The sequence below is a fragment of the Terrapene carolina genome, unplaced genomic scaffold (genome assembly GCF_002925995.2).
Source record: "Terrapene carolina triunguis isolate 2854851 unplaced genomic scaffold, T_m_triunguis-2.0 Scaffold62, whole genome shotgun sequence".
Taxonomy (NCBI): Eukaryota; Metazoa; Chordata; order Testudines; family Emydidae; genus Terrapene; species Terrapene triunguis.
In genome coordinates, this window is record NW_020664413.1 from 57641192 (window position 1) to 57658826 (window position 17635).

The 17635-nt window shown below is 40.3% G+C and overlaps 1 protein-coding gene across 2 annotated transcripts in view; it reads left to right on the forward strand.

The window, feature by feature from the left end:
- Positions 1-875: 875 nt before the first annotated feature.
- The window catches only part of ABI2 (abl interactor 2), a 111829-nt gene continuing 95069 nt past the window's right edge, over positions 876-17635 (forward strand). For both annotated transcript variants that reach the window (XM_024206476.3, XM_024206467.3), the window contains exon 1: positions 876-1105. In XM_024206476.3, the coding sequence (XP_024062244.1) occupies positions 989-1105 (117 nt within the window). In that variant the 5' untranslated portion in view covers positions 876-988. The remainder of the gene's footprint in view (positions 1106-17635) is intronic.

Here is a 17635-nt window from a genome sequence, read left to right on the forward strand (position 1 = left end):
TTTTTGTAGCGTTGGAAGGAAGGTTTGTTAGTCTCTAAGGTGCCAGAAGGACTCTTTGTTGTTTTTGCTGATACAGACTAACACGGCTGCCACTCTGGAAACTGTCACAATATGTTTAGTCAATAATGGCCTTTAGTTTAATTGTAGTATCAGTTAATTGTTGTTACACAGCATCCTCTATTCAAGGATTATATTTATTTGGTTTATTTATTTATTTATTATTTATGACTTGATTTATTATGAACCTGCGATGGAAACTAAAGAGAAACAGAGAATGAAGGTGTTGGAAACTTACTGAACTTCAAGGGTCAGATTTTCAACTCTGAAAGGATGGAGGCGTACTATGATTGTACACCCATTTACTCGCCTCAAACTCTTACGCACATGTATACAGGGGGTCTAGATGTGCAAGTGCAAAATGCCTGTTTGGTGCACAGCAGTGTGTAAGGAAACAATTCTGGGGGCTGCTAGGTTTAAAAATGCAGCACTTAGAGGCAGCAAAGGGATGGATGCAAGGGCGGAGAGAGAATTTCCTGGGTTTCATCCTTGCCCCCAACTCCATCCCTTCAGTCATAAAATACAATCCCTGCCCTGCACAGCCAGATGGTCTCCTTCTGTTCTCACCATCCCTCCTGTTTCATCCCTCTTCAATTCCCTCCCCTCACTCCTCCTAGCCCCTCCCCTCAGACCTCCCCAGCCCCCCCTGCTCCCTCGCCCCTCCCCTCAGCTCTCCCCCCGGCCCCTCCAGGCTCACTGCCCCTCCCCGCGCGGTGGGGACGGGGTTACTAGCGTACAGCCCCCCCATCCCCAGGCCAGGATGAACCGGAAGTGTGTGTGCGCGTGAGGGGCGCCGGGGGGGTCTGTCTGGCCCGGGTTCTGCGCCTGCGCGGTTGGGTGCCCGGTTGTTGCGCCGCGCCGCGGTGGGTGTTTCTCTCTCTCTGGGCCCCCGGCCGGGTCTCGGCGGCGCGGCGGGGGCGAGGATGTGAAGATGGCGGAGCTGCAGATGCTGCTGGAGGAGGAAATCCCGGGCGGGCGCCGGGCCCTGTTCGACAGCTACACCAACCTGGAGCGGGTGGCCGAGTACTGCGAGACCAACTACATCCAGGTGCCGGCGGGACCGGGCGCCGCGAGCCCGCCTGCCCAGCGCGGCCGGGCCGGGGCCGGGGCCGCCGCTCCCCGCTGGCTGAGGGGCGGGGGGCTATAGCTGGCTCCGGGGTGGGGATGGCCGGGGGGTTCTCCGGCCCGGCCCGGCTCTCTGCCCGCGGGGGCCCGGAGCTGGCAGCGCGGGGGGGGGTGTGTGTGTGGTACCGCGCCGCCTCCGGAGGCAGGTTCACCTCCAGACAGTCCCCCCCACCCCCCGGGAGCGACACGGCGTCGGAGCGCTCCCTCGCTTCCCAAGCCCCTGCCGCGGCGCGCCCGCGGGGTGTGTGCACCCTGGCGCCCAGGCGCCTCTCCCCGATGCCCACCCAGCCTGGGCCGGTTCCAGCGGGGAGGCAGGCGGCGGTAAAGCTGGAGGGGTTTGACATCTAGCAGGCACATTGCGAAGTACACACACTTCGCGTGTAGATAGACCCCTACGGGACCAGACACGGTAACGTCGGGGTGCAATCTGCCCGCGCACGGGGGGTGATTTTTTCCATCCGAGCTGATGTGGCCAACTGGGGAGGCAGCTGGCTAGTGGCGGGCGCTGGGGGAGCAGAGCTGATCAGGGGTGTAGGGGTGATCTAGATGGGGGACGGAGGAGAGGAAGCCGGAGTGGTATTACAGGGCGCAGCCTTGCTGTGATCTTAGATCAGATGCAACCGCTTTCCGTCAGAGTCGTGGAGGAAGAAAGAAGCGATAGGTAGGTGGTCAGTTAGGCTGGCAGCAGGTACAGAGGCAGGAAGATGGGGTGACGGGGCTGGCTGTAGATATTGGTGGGGAGTAACGTGGGCCGAGTATGTGTGGAGGAAGGAGACTAGTTACTGACAGTAGTGGAGCATGGCAGGGGGGCTATCAGAATGAGATCACTGTTGTGGGGCGAGGCGTATCCGCAAAATAGAGATGTATCCAGTGTTGAGGGGGGAAGGTGGAATCAACAGCCTGGTATCTGTGGAGAATTTTACAGAACTCTCATCACCGTAGTACTTTACAATCATTAAAAGAAGTGCATGGGACCCTGGTTTCATATTCTCTGTCTCCCCATATGGAAGCCGTTTTTGTGTGCTTCTTTCAGAATGGCACATAAGGATGATAATAGCTGTGGCCACTTTGAGATGTTGGTAGGATTACTGTATGATATAACCAGTGGGGAAAGAATAGTTAAAATAATGTCACTATAGAAGAGATTACACTGTTTAATTCACAGCATCCACATCATAGAATGACCAACCTTTTATTAGGAAAAAGATTTTATTTATTGATATTTTAAGTCATTTACAATAAAACATTTCAATTAGTGTGATGACACAGCTAAATACTACCTTGTTACAAAATGAACAGTATTTAACAGCATGTTATATATCATTACCATTTCCCCTTTTTTCAAATTATTTAATCATGACCGTACTTTGATAATATGAATGTTTAAATATACAGGTCACTTTTTAAAATCTATATTGTGAAGCTGACTGTCTTTTGGGTGGGTGGAGAGAGCCTCAAAGGCAGAGGAAGTGGGGAGATGTAATTCAGTTATTGTCCTCTGTGTATGCCCTTCTTGACTATCTGTTGTCCCTATAGATACAAGATGATTGTGTCCATTTTATTATTTGTATTACTATATAGCACCTAGGAGCCCTCATCATGGACCAGGACCTTGTTGTGCATATCAAAAGATCTCAATGATTTCAGTATTTACTTTGTATTGTTTTCCTGTGCAAGGTGTATCCATTTTCTTGAGAGTTTATCTGGCACTGTTCTCACAAAATGTTAAGCCCTGCAGTTTGTGCAGAAGGTGGTCAGGGTTGTGGTCATTCTTAGCTATGGTGGAGAATTATGCCTCCAAGAAGCCCTGTCTTCAGCTTCTACTTGTTCTGCCATGGTCTTCTAGAACAGTGGCTCTCAACCTTTCCAGATTACTGTACTCCTTTCAGGAGTCTGATTTGTCTTGCGTACCCCAAGTTTCACCCCACTTAGAAACTACTTGCTTACAAAAAATAAAAAAAGTCACACCGCATATTGTTACTGAAAAATTGGTTACTTTCTCATTTTTACCATATAATTATAAAATATTGTACTTACTTGTCAGTGTATAGTATATAGAGCAGTATAAACAAGTCATTGTATGAAATTTTAGTTTGTACTGACTTCGCTAGTGCTTATTATGTAGTCTGTTGTAAAACTAGAAAATGTCTAAATGAATTGAAGTACTCCCTGGAAGACCTCTGCATACCTCTGGTTGAGAACCACTGTTCTAGAATTTCCTTGTGTGTTTGACCGCTGCAGTTTCAGGAGGTCTTTGTTATGGAGACCTTTGTGATATCTTAGGGCTAGGCCCAAGCTAAGTCGAAGATTTGAATGTGATCTAATATTGGATGGGTAGTGAGTATAGTGATTGGAACATGAAAGTGATATGCTCATATTGACCTCTTTGTCATCAGTTTGTCATCAGTTTTGTGTACCAGTTGGTGATTTGTCGGGTCTGTGGTTTTATTCCGAAGTATAGAAATTGTTGTAAAAATGGGCGAATGTGTAGATCACTGTGAGAAGTCTGACCAGATTAATTTGCTAATATCACTTAATAGAGAATTTGAAGTATACTGTTAACATACTTTGATTTTCTTAGCAACTTGAAAGGTGCTTCAAATATCTTCAGGTATCATTGAGATCTCTGCATGGGAATTGGTAGCTGGAGCAATTGCTGTAATTTGATATGTTTCTTATGAAACTAGGTATTCAGATTGTACAACTTTGGGGGTCTTAAATTTCAAATATAGAAATCTGGCTAATCAGTCATACTTGAAGTAACTCTGACCCTTCATAAAACAAATCAGCACCATTTAAAAACAAAACCAGGTAAACCTTTCTTATGGTTAGTGTTCAACAAATAGGTAACCAGCCTTTCCTTGCATGTGCTAGTACAACACCCTAAACTCTTGTGATAGCAAATGATCAGATAAAACATCAAATGTATAGTAAGTAATTTAAATTCATTGCAAAAATAAGAGGAGAAAAAATGTGAAAGACCAGTGTTTTGGCAGAAAACAGTGTTCTTCATTTATAGCTCTAGAAAAATGTTTACTCTTTTTAAATTCTCCCACTGAGTCACTCTTTAGTACATCAGCCAATCAACTAATATGGTGACATGCTTTTCAGCAGCCATTAACTCTGCTGAACAGGAAAATAAATTGATACATGCTATGGAAAAATGAAATTTCCAGACCACACTCAAATAATTCAGACTGTTTTTTAATATCCGACTTAAAGCAAAAATAGGCATAAGGTGACCCAGAGCAATAAATGAGTTTCTAAACTTAAATTCATAAACATAGCTATCAAAATATGCAGTCTTATACAGAAATGGAATAAAAATAAACAATATTCAACAGACAAGACTTATTCCTAAAATAAAAATAAGTTGAGGGAAGCACATAGCAATGATCTCTGCGTTTTCTTTCAAAAAAGATATAATACAGCATGTACATGCATTTTTCAAACAACTTTTGTTCAAAAGACTCTTTATCAGAGCTGTTAGGGTTTGCTAATCAGAGGCAGGAATCTGATGCTGGTTATTCATAGCCTCATCTTCTCATGCTCTGCAGATTATACCCAGTTCAGTGCTCAGTCTGTACCATGTTATAAAGTTAACTTTATAGAAGAGTAGCTAATTGATGATCAAGAATTTAATTAACTATCCAGGGTCTCCATTTTCACAAAAACTATTTGCATAATACAGTGCTTTTGTATGGGTCTCTTATAAAAAGCAAAGAATGCTCAGACTGGTCAATAAACCACGATTGTATAATTTTGGTGTTCTAGAATTTTCTTTGCTGTTCCAAGAAATGTTGCACATGATGTGATTGCACATTTTTTCTAATCACACTTATTTGTATTACTAATGTACTAAAGTAAATCCTAGCATTATCTTGGCTTATCCATTTTTTGGAGGTTATACTAAAGGTCTCTGTGAGAATAATTAAATATTATACTCTGTTCAGATCTTTTTTGGTTTAACCAGTAATCACTGCTTCTCTTAAAAAGCCTTTCATTTCATGCAATGCATCTAGCTTCCAAAACTCATGAACTCTCAAATCTTTTGGCACGCTTTGAAAGTGAGTTGGAAAAATTACCAGATACATGCTGGCTAGAGGACTAAACCTACTTATCACAAGCAGATATAAAAAATTAGAGTGGAGAGCGTCCGCCATTGAGGTCTGTGGTCAAGTGAAAAGCCAGCATGCCACATCCAGTTTCTGGGATAGGTGCTGGGATTTCTACCAACTGCTGTCCCTGGACCCTTCTGAAAGTCACTGTCATTCTTAGCCTTTGAAGAATGTGATGCTCCACTCATCTCTAGTTGCTGGAAAGGAAGAAGGAGCTCCCTATCCCCCCTCCCCCCTTCAGAGCCTCCAGGCGGCTGTGAGAGGTGTGGGTTTCCAGTATTGTCCTGGCTTCTCCAGTCTCCTGGCTGTTGTGAGGAGAGGAATGGTCAGTAGGTCTCTACTATCTTTCCTCTAGAGCTACTACTTTTCGAAGCCCTTGTAAATAACTTCAGTGCCTACTCTCTGCTGGTTCAGGTAGCTTCCCTAAGCAGTAGGACTGTGAAATCAACAGGATTCTTGACAGTTTTACCACTGCCCATAGGGATCTGAGTAGCACCATCGAAACTGACCAGAGTCGTTAACGTCACTCTGCTGTTTCTTGCCCAAACTGAATCAGGGTTGAAACATAGGAGCTGTCTATGGACTCTACAAGACAGTACTGCATTTCTTTATATTTGGAAGATTTTTCCACAGCTGTAAGAGGTATAAACTTAGCTTTCATTAAAAAGAAAAGAAAAAGGTGCAGCAAGAATTAATGGCCTTCTAGGCTCTTGTATTGAGAAGGGAAAGTTTCCTGCTCCTGGGTGGAATTTTCAAGCCTATTTCAGTTGCCTTCCCATTTGTTCTTAGCAATCCTACCTCATCATGGAACATAAACAAGGGATTTTACTGTATAAATAATGTTCAACAAACAAATACTCTACTGCAGTATTTGCAACCCAAACATTCTGTTCAGATGATTCTTCTAACCTTACCCATCACTATAGCATATTGTAGCTTGTGTTAGTACATGAGAAACTGGCTATAGCCAGATCATTCTATTTTCAATGTCCAATCTAACAGAATTGCACCAAGTAAACAAACAGCACAAATAATGTAAAGTAAACAGGTTTATTAAACTTCCATTGTTTTAAGATTCAAGTGATGCATGCAGTAAATTTGTTTAAAAAAATATTTACCTGACTGTTCCTTTAAATTTTGTTTTCTTTTTAAGCTAGCTGCTAGTGAATTAGTCCTTATACTTGGATCTTACAAGTATGCATGGAAGGCTTGTTCTGCAAATATAAAAGAGTCATTGATGAGTTTAAGACTGGAATAGTTTTAGATTCATAGATTCTAGGACTGGAAGGGACCTCGAGAGGTCATCGAGTCCAGTCCCTTGCCCGCATGGCAGGACCAAATACTGTCTAGACCATCCCTGATAGACATTTATCTAACCTACTCTTAAATATCTCCAGAGATGGAGATTCCACAACCTCCCTAGGCAATTTATTCCAGTGTTTAACCACCCTGACAGTTAGGAACTTTTTCCTAATGTCCAACCTAGACCTCCCTTGCTGCAGTTTAAGCCCATTGCTTCTTGTTCTATCCTTAGAGGCTAAGGTGAACAAGTTTTCTCCCTCCTCCTTATGACACCCTTTTAGATACCTGAAAACTGCTATCATGTCCCCTCTCAGTCTTCTCTTTTCCAAACTAAACAAACCCAATTCTTTCAGCCTTCCTTCATAGGTCATGTTCTCAAGACCTTTAATCATTCTTGTTGCTCTTCTCTGGACCCTTTCCAATTTCTCCACATCTTTCTTGAAATGCGGTGCCCAGAACTGGACACAATACTCCAGCTGAGGCCTAACCAGAGTAGAGTAGAGCGGGAGAATGACTTCTCGTGTCTTGCTCACAACACACCTGATAATACATCCCAGAATCACGTTTGCTTTTTTTGCAACAGCATCACACTGTTGACTCATATTTAGCTTGTGGTCCACTATAACCCCTAGATCCCTTTCTGCCGTACTCCTTCCTAGACAGTCTCTTCCCATTCTGTATGTGTGAAACTGATTTTTTTCTTCCTAAGTGGAGCACTTTGCATTTGTCTTTGTTAAACTTCATCCTGTTTAACTCAGACCATTTCTCCAATTTGTCCAGATCATTTTGAATTATGACCCTGTCCTCCAAAGCAGTTGCAATCCCTCCCAGTTTGGTATCATCCACAAACTTAATAATCATACTTTCTATACCAATATCTAAGTCGTTAATGAAGATATTGAACAGAGCCGGTCCCAAAACAGACCCCTGCGGAACCCCACTCGTTATGCCTTTCCAGCAGGATTGGGAACCATTAATAACAACTCTCTGAGTACGGTTATCCAGCCAGTTATGCACCCACCTTATAGTAGCCCCATCTAAATTGTATTTGCCTAGTTTGTCGATAAGAATATCATGCGAGACCGTATCAAATGCCTTACTAAAGTCTAGGTATACCACATCCACAGCTTCTCCCTTATCCACAAGACTCGTTATCCTATCGAAGAAAGCTATCAGATTGGTTTGACATGATTTGTTCTTTACAAATCCATGCTGGCTGTTCCCTATCACCTTACCACCTTCCAAGTGTTTGCAGATGATTTCCTTAATTACTTGCTCCATTATCTTCCCTGGCACAGAAGTTAAACTAACTGGTCTGTAGTTTCCTGGGTTGTTTTTATTTCCCTTTTTATAGATGGGCACTATATTTGCCCTTTTCCAGTCTTCTGGAATCTCTCCCGTCTCCCATGATTTTCCAAAGATAATAGCTAGAGGCTCAGATACCTCCTCTATTAGCTCCTTGAGTATTCTAGGATGCATTTCATCAGGCCCTGGTGACTTGCAGGCATCTAACTTTTCTAAGTGATTTTATGTTGAGGAGTGCAGAAAGATGCTGATAAATTAAAGCTGCTTAACAAAATTAGGGAACTGGCAAAGCAAATCTGATGGATCTGTGGACGTATCAGTACATAAAACTTTCAGACTTGTTAGACTTGCAGCCTGTTGTTTCCCCAAGGCACATGCAGTTTTTACCATACAGACTACTGTAGCATTCCACAAAAATCATGTAATTTAAATAACTGCCTAAGGGAAGGTCCAAGTACTCTCTCCATTTACGGTATCTAATTATTTTTTTGAATATCGTTGAATACCAAACAGTATAATAGCTATGTAAACTGAACATAATTTGTTAATAAAGTTGTATGTAGCCACTATTCCGTCGAAATAAAGCAAGAATTTGTTTGACGTGTCTCTCTTTAGGCTCAAAGTTATCTGCTGGAGAGTGGGAAATTCTGATCATTTTCCTTAGGCCATGTCCACGCTATGGGCGCTACAGCTTCCCACCTCCCTGAGCAGTGGTAGCTAGATCGATGGAAGAATTTTCCCATTGACTTAGCTGCGTCTACACTGGGAATTAAGTTGTCTTAAACTGTAGTGTGCCAGTATGCATTTTTCACACCCCTGAGTGACATAGCTAGGTTAGTCTATGTTTTAAGTGTAGACCAAGCCCAAGTGTCTTCCTTTTTGTGCTCTCCCCTTGTTTCCCCCTGCAAATTCAGTGAAAATCTTACAAGTGCTATTAAAAACTGTTTTCCCAAGCTAGAAGTATTTTATAGAGGGGGATAACTGAAACATGGAATATTTTGCTATGGAGTCAAGATAACAATAGTAGTAATTGTATTTTCAAGTTTTGCATTTATTATAACGTGTCTTTTCCTCCTAGGTGCCTAGGCTGTCAGTCCATTAGGAGGCTAATGATTTTGGCAGATCCTGTTAATTAAATGTGAGGGTTTTTAGCCTCCATGTCTAGGTAACGGGATAACCAAAATATCTCCTTCCTGTGGAATGGCATGAGTAATGAGGCTCAGGTAGCTAGGAGAAAAATCAGACTGATACAGGTATTTAAGATTTAGAATGAGCACTTTAATTTTTTTTACATATTTTAAATATACTGTAAATATCTAAAAAGGAGTATTATTTTACCCAGCACTATGTGTACGTTTTCAATTGATTTTTTCTTAAAAAATGACTCTTTACATTTTTTTTTTATACCTAGAATAATATTCAATGGTGTGTATTCATTCATCGCAAGCACATCCGAGTTGTGGTCTGCTATTACTGTGTATTTATCTTGTGTTCCACGTTTATGGAGAGATCATTAGTGTGTTGGTTGAATTGGTATTAATCTCTATCAGCCCAGTTTGGGCCCCCCATCCCCCCATGAGCCATGTAACTGGTAAACTAGGCCATGTGTTTATCACTCAACCACTGCACTTTCCTTTGTGCTAGATTTTACGAAGAGTTATTCAAAACATTTAATAGGTTCACTGAGTTAAAAACCATGGTTTGTAAAATAGTAGGATTGATTCTTCTGTAAGTGTGTGCAGAAATAGCATGAGCCATTTGTTATCTGTGTTAATGGGAGTTATCAGTATTACTACCCTGTGCACTGATGGAAAAACAGAATTTATGAATACTATATAGTTACTGCTAGAAAAGAGGCACGTCTATTCTTGTATCGTTGAGTATGTTTGTTGAGAGTGGCATTTTGGTAACTATCTTCTGCTGTATATCTACTGTATTTGCGATCATTAATCTTTGTGGCTTTAGTGCTTTAGATTTCAGTGCAGGAAGTGGTACACCATTGTGGTGAATATCTAAAAAACCCCCAAAGCCTTCACCAAGGAGCATTCAGCTAAGTAAAAAACCTCAGATCTCCATTAAGTTAAATTGAACCATAACTGGAGGAGAAAGAAGAACTTCTCTCTAGCTGGTGTGTTTTTATGACAGATTCTAACTGCAGTCTGAATGCATGTGCTGGACCAGTTTTAGTAGAATTTGTGAAGAAGAGGTTTTAAGCCATTCTTTGTTTACTTGTGTATAACCGAAAGCATCTTGCTTACCAATAAACATCTTCTTTACCAATGCAAAACCTCTAAATTTTCTTGCTTATCCTTTCACTTGAACGAGAACCTTTGTTAATGCACTTTTCATAACTTATAAAGCAAGATAATGCTCTGTTAGATAGGATATGTAATGGGCAACATAATGTATTTAGGTAATTTTTTTTCAATTTTCAGGGCTCTGATTAGCCAATTTGGACACTATTTTTTCCTGGAACTGAATAAATTGTTATGCAGGTGAAAATGGATCTCATGCATGTTTCAGTCAGAATGAATGGGGTTTTGTGCAACCTTAATTTTAGGTTCTTGGATAGTTTAAATAGAAGTTGACTAGGTTCTCAGGGAAGGAGATGCGTGTGGATTAAAATTACATGGGAGACACCACCCTTAAGTTTCGAACACGGAAGGAAACCTTGCTGTTAGACTTTCCATAACAACTCTCCCAAACCCCAGAATGATGTGATTGAATATGAAGTGTAAATCATTTTTTTATGTGGTGGCTTATGTTAGAAGGATGTGAAAATTTCACATACGTACTTTTGAGTGTTGAGGACGAAGTTTCCCTGGAAGAGTGAGGGCCTAAGTGATTGTCTTTTGTAGATTAAGTGTTCATTTAAAAAAAAAAAAGTTTTTAACTCTTCTGGTTAATAAAGGTAGTCTTTCAAATGTGAAGTGGTTGTTAACCAATCCAGGACTTCACAAAATCTGCAAATGAAAGGCTCCATTGCCTCTTAGCTGTGCCAGGCAACGGTAGAATGAAATTAACTCTGATCAGTTTAATTGTTTCAGTTCAGAACCTTGTGGGCAGTAGTGAAACTGTCAAGAATCATGTGAATTTCATGCTTTTGCACCTTTGGAAAATGTGCGGCACTGCAGTTATTCCTGGGAGTGGAGGACCCAAGTAGGCTGGGGGACATATATTTTAGAAGTGTAGTAGGCAGGATCTATATAATGTGCTGCATTTCACAGAAAAAAGGCATCAATTTTGCTACAGCTTCTGTATCCTGTAACTACCCAAATTTTAGTGGAATTTTCTTAGTCTGTTAATAATAGATAATAGTGTTTTGTTCTGGCATCTTTTAGCGATGGATTAGTATTAAGCCTAAATGAAGGTCTGCTTTTGTTGTTTTTAAAAAAGCAGAATATGTTCCTTTGACAGTATGTGTAAAGCTGCTACTTTAATAAATGGTCTAAAATGAGGTCGAGTAGGTTGAATTAATTTGTCTTGGTTTGTTTTATTCGTAATTCTAACATTCCTAAAATTTTCTTATAGTTAAATGTTTACTGAATAAGAATACTGTAATGAATTTTCAACATAGTTCAGAAGTATTTGCCACTCTTTTATTAGTACTGGAACTGTGAGTGGTGTTAATCTCACTGTAAAGCTTCTGTTTTATTGATCTTTCCCAGCAGGAAGTTGTCTGATACAGTTTGAGACATAGGAAATGAGGCTCAATGTTTGAATGCACAAGAAGGCAGGAGATGTTTGTTCCAGAATATAGGAATCAACCTGGGATAAATGAACAAATGTTTATAAATTTGATGAAACTTGTGGGGTGTGTCCACACTAGCCTTTACAAATGTGTTAAGTATCTCAAGAGAATTGGTGACCAATTAACTCAAGGTAAAGTCCAGTTAAGATAAGCTTTAAGTACTAGTGAGTTTAAAAAATAAACAATGTATGATGTAAAAGGAATGGAATAGAAAATACTGAAAATATTACAGTGCTGTTATATAAACCAATATACAGCGATGTGGTGTGTTGTATCTATGGAGGCATTCTTCAGCATTTTCTCTATCCAACATTTAGTGGGTTAACTCTAAAGAGGGGTAATGTCCTTCCTTGGGCATCTTGATTCCACAGCATGGTTCCCTCTCCAGAACTGGCCAGCAGTTGAATGTGCAGGATCCTGGAGCAAATGATGTAGCATTGTATAAAGGATCAATGTGTGCTTAGCCTTGCTAGCTAGGACATTGGTGATCCTCAGAATATCATAGAAAGTAATTTTGACCTATTTCAGGAAGTACCCACACAAGCATTAGACCAGGGGTCGGCAACCTTTCAGAAGTGGTGTGCCGAGTCTTCATTTATTCACTCTAATTTAAGGTTTCGCGTACCAGTAATACATTTTAATGTTTTTAGAAGGTCTCTTTCTATACGTCTATAATATATAACTAAACTATTGTTGTATGTAAAGTAAATAAGGTTTTTTAAATGTTTAAGAAGCTTAATTTAAAATTAAATTAAAATGCAGAGCTCCCTGGACCGATGGCCAGGACCAAGGCAGTGTGAGTGCCACTGAAAATCAGCTCGCGTGCCATAGATTACCTACCCCTGACTTAGACTGTACCCTCCTCTGTCTGAGTACATTTCCGTACATAAGTCTATGAACTGGAATCCTAGAATGGGGAGAATAATCTGTAGAGTCAGGATCTCCGATATTACACTTGTTGACAATATTTCGCCTTTCTGGTGGATCTATTGTCAACATCTTTGCTTGCAACGTAATAGTTTGCCTTCAACAATTTTTTTTTTTTGGCTGAGTCCATTACATAAAACTGGTTACTTCAGTTGATCTATCTTTCTCCAAATGGAAGAGAACAGTACTCAAGAGCATGCCCAACAAGGTACTTAATGGAATACATGAACATAACTTTTGTAAACAGTTAATGATCATCTTGTGAGCTGTTAGAAATACTAAATTTGGAACTTTCTCAGCATTGTGCAGTCCTTAATTGATATGCACCAAATATCATGGATCAGGCTCAAAAGAGCATTTGGAACTATTAAAAGCCAATGAGAACATTGACCTTTTGGCAACCTTGGAAAAAGTCAAATTTTGGATATCCCCTCATGTATTTGGGGGGGTTCAAGGTTGTGTACTCAATGTCAAGATTCGAGCTCAATATAAATGTGTAAATTGTCAGTGAACCAGCCTGTTACAAGCCTTTGTAATATATTAATGCTACTCATTCAAAGACAGTTTACAAATGATATATACTACTTCGGATCTATGTTCTTATAAATCACCTCACTGTAGCAAATGATGTGCAGTTAATGGTAAGCTGGAACACAAACTGTAACAGTGTACAACATTTAGGACAGAAAAGTGAAGAATACTATTTTGAAGGCCCATACTTCACTGGGCTAGGAATGGATTTAAAGATGAGTTGAAAAGGGGATAGAAAAATTGGGTTGTGTCACTTTTTTCTGTTTTATGATCAAAGAAGACTTGCATTTTATTTTTGCAGATGTGTGGGTTTTTTTGCTTGGGTTTGACCTTAAAAATATAAGCAGTATGAGGTTTTGTCTTCACTGTTTTTGATTTAGCTGATCAGAGAACGGGAGTGAGAGCTTTCTCTGCCCTTATTTGAAAGGTCATGATGTTACATCTTTAACAAAGATCTTTCTTCCCAGCTGTTTGTCAGTTGTTTGACTGAAATAGGTGCTAACAAAAACAGTTTTGACAAGTCTAACTTAATCCTTTCACATGGCAGTTGCTCAGCTTTCACATTCTGAATACATAATGTTGGCCAAGTTCTGCCGTTGACATAGCAACTTCTAGGAATAACAAAGCAAGATCTCAATTTCTAAAGTTTAAAAAAAAAAAAAAAGGGCAGAAAGCTCTTTTGGAGGAAAAAGGCCTTTGTCTCTTTTATAAACCATAAAGAACCAAAAAGGAGCACATTTTTTCTTTTGGATGTCACCTTTAAGACCGCATTGTATCATATGTGCTATAATAGAAGCTATGTTGAATCAGCAGTTTTCCACAAGTGGAGCATCCTTTGAGGCTGATATACATCATTTCATTTGGTGAGGAGAAAGGTTGGTCTTGTGGTTAAGTACTGGAATGGAACTCGAGATTTTGGCATCAATTCCTGGCTCTACCCCAGACTTCCTTTCTGATTTTGGGTAAGTCACTTACTCTCTCTCTGGGCTTTGGTTCTCCACCTGTAAAATGGGGATAACACTTCCTTTGTCTGTCCTGTCTATTTAGATTGTGTACTCTTTGGGACAGGGACTGTCTTACCCTGTATTTGTACAGTGGTTGGCACAATGAGGCTCTGATACCAGTTAGGGGGCTATAAGCACTACCATAATACAAGTAGTAAACACTAATGGAGGGGTAGCTATGAAAGGCCAGACAACCCCAAGGGTTCTGTGGGAGTTGGAGTGAGATACAATTTAAAGAGGAAGAATGTTGAATTTGAGACCCTGAAGTGCAAGGATTGCTCTGAATCTCTGCAAAGGGGTTTTCTGTTTTGTATATGTATTTTGTGAATTTGTCAAACTTATTTCTAATTTTGCTGTTAAACAGCTACACCACTCCAGGATGCCATTGTCTACATTGCACGCTTCTACACAAACCGAATCACACCTTGAGCAGTTATGTTCTGTCTACCTAAACTCCCATGCAGTTTTAATTAATATAGTTCATATGTAAAATGCTTTTTATCTGTAGATCTCATGGCCTTACAAAGGAAGATAAGTATCATTTCTGTTTCACAGTATGAGGAAATCAGTAACACACAAGTGAGTTTACTTCCCCAAGGATCCATCTCACTGGGCTTTAAGCAGTGCCATTAACTGTGTGCAAACAGTTTTTACTGTAGTCCTGCTAAAGCTAGTTCTAACATGGGATAGCCAAATGGATGCATGTGTGAAAGGAAGAATAGTCTTGCGGTTAAGGCATTGGGTTGGCAGAGCTCTGCGTGGATACAAAATGTATCCACATCTGATCCATGATCCCCCAAAATGGACTCTGGATACGGATATCTGCGGATTTGCAGGGCTCTATGGATCGGAACTCAGGAGAGCTGTGTCCTGTTCCTGGCTTTGCTACACGCTTCCTGTGTAACCTTGGTTATTACCCCTCTGTACCAAGATTCCTCATCTGCAAAATGAGGTTTGTACTTCCCTAATTAGGGGTGTTGAGAATATATTGTTGATAAATTGTACAGTCAATTGCTTGATCACACTTTGGTTCATTATGAAAGCTTTATGAGGATCTTCTGTGGCCATTTACTTTGGAATTCATTGATCTTATCAGTTTCAGTTGTGATTCCATCCTCCTTTATGGAGCAGTCATGGCACATGATGACAATGTTAAAAATTTGTGTTTTTTGAGTCCGGGTCAATCATTCTACTTGCATAAACTTAAAATAATTTAGAAAAGTTGTTTGCTTTTGATATTTGTTGCCACAAATCGTTGCACATCTTACTCCCTAGATAGATAAAATGGTCTGCCTCTATTAATTAAACATAACTTTGTGAGTATTGTACTGAAATATTGTGAAATGGAGTACCATATTTTGCTTTTCTCTCAAGACATTGCTCTCTGAAAATATAGTCCCAATACTGAGCAGATAGCGGTGACACCGTGCACTTGAGAAATGATCAAAGTTTGAGACGTGAATTTAGCTTTTTGCTACTGTAGAAGAGGTTTGGAATGTTGCAGAGACAGTCCCTGGAATAAGAGTTCTTGTAGCTCTGTGCTGATTTGCTTGGCCAATTCGGGTGTGATAGTGAATTGGAAATATGGTTGTTCGATTATAGGGTAGAGCAGGGATCAGCAACCTTTCAGAAGTGGTGTGCTGAGTCTTCATTTATTCACTCTAATTTAAGGTTTCGCGTGCCAGTAATACATTTTAACATTTTTAGAAGGTCTCTTTCTGTAAGTCTGTAATATATAACTAAACGATTGTTGTATGTAAAGTAAATAAGGTTTTTAAAATGTTTAAGAAGCTTCATTTAAAATTAAATTAAAATGCAGAGCCTCCCGGACCGGTGGCCAGGACCTGGGCAGTGTGAGTGCCACTGAAAATCATCTCGCGTGCCGCCTTTGGCATGCATGCCACAGGTTGCCGACCCCTGGGGTAGAGGGTCTTGAAGGTGAAGGAAGTAAGCATTTAAAAAAAAATTTTTTTTTTTTTTTTTTAAACACAAACTTCTCCAAGTGCTGAGGATCTTCCACCTTAGGAGAAGAATGTTCTGGTGACTGTACAAATGTCATCTACTTTGTCCACTGTGCTTGCTATGCTCAGTCTCTTTTCAAATCTCCTTCCTTGGTTTCTCATTGCCTCTGTCATTAAACTCTTTTATTGTTGCCTACGAAGCCTCATGTAGCAACCTAACTCTTTGTTCCCTCCAAAAGCATGTCTTAATTACCTCCTTAATTTCCTCCTTTTCCTGTCATGCTGGGTCTTCTTCCACAAAGCCCCCATATATCTGGCACTCTTCTACCTAGTCCCCAGCCTGGTCTGCCATACCTCCACGCCTCTTCCATGTGCCAAATAAATCCTAGGTATCGAGGGTTGCCAGTTTTGTTTGGACGTATTCCTGGAGGTTTCATCACATGACATAATCTTTAATTAAAGATTAATCTTTAATTCCTGGAGGCTCCAGGACAATCCTGGAGGGTTGGCAACCCTATATATCTGTCTGGAAGGTTCTGAGCATGTTGTTAGTTCTATACCAATAAGTTGGTTTCATGGCTGTGGTTATGATTTGAAATCTCTCACTAGGGATGTGTATTATGGCTTCTATCTCTTGGCACTGTGAGACTTACCAACATATGTAAAATTATCTGGTATTATCACTCATTAGATAGGATGAAATTTGGTTTGTATAGGAAGTAGTTTAATAATTCTATTGTTTGGGATAAAATGAAGGTTTTATTGAAACATTCCAGGTTCAAGTTCGGAATTATATCTCAGGAAGGAGCTTTCCTTTTATTCAAAGTAATTCCAGTTTCTATATGATCTCTTTCTCTTTAGAGATTATGTAAAACAATCCACCTTCAGCCAAACTTGGGTAATTAGTAAAAGTTCTGCTAGTTTATATATAATTTTTGGATTGATTGACATGTACTTGCTTTGCTTTGTGAAAGTTCTGAAATGGCTTCAGTTGTAATAGCCATCTCTAATTGTGGCTGTCTGAAGGGGGAAAAATAGCATAAAATGGCACTACATTTTTATTCAATTTCTGTCAAGATGGTTGTGACAGATGGTGTGTAGCCTGTCCAATATAAGTTCTGCCAGCTGCATAAATATTGATTTTAAAAAATGGTGTTCTTCAGTTTAAAAAAACAGATCTTGAGAAATACGTACCTCCGTTTGGATGGAAATGAAGTGCTGCTAAGTGTTGATGAAACCCTTGTTGATAGGAGTGGCTAATGGACATGTATGCAAGACTTGGGTAGAAGAGCAACACTTTGTGCAGAAATCAGCATCTGAACATATCTGAAAGGGTCTATTGGAACTGCAGTGTTACATACATTCTAAAGAGCAGGAAATAAGGAATATTTGTTGATTTTGGGGGAGAATATATGTTAAAAATGTTCTCTGGAAATATCCTTGTAATAGGAAGAAAATTTGTGTAGCAGAAACTATTTAGAACTGGGTATTCCTTGATTTAATGTATGCAGGGCCGGCTCTGGCTTTTTTGCCGCCCCAGGCAAAAAAGCCTCC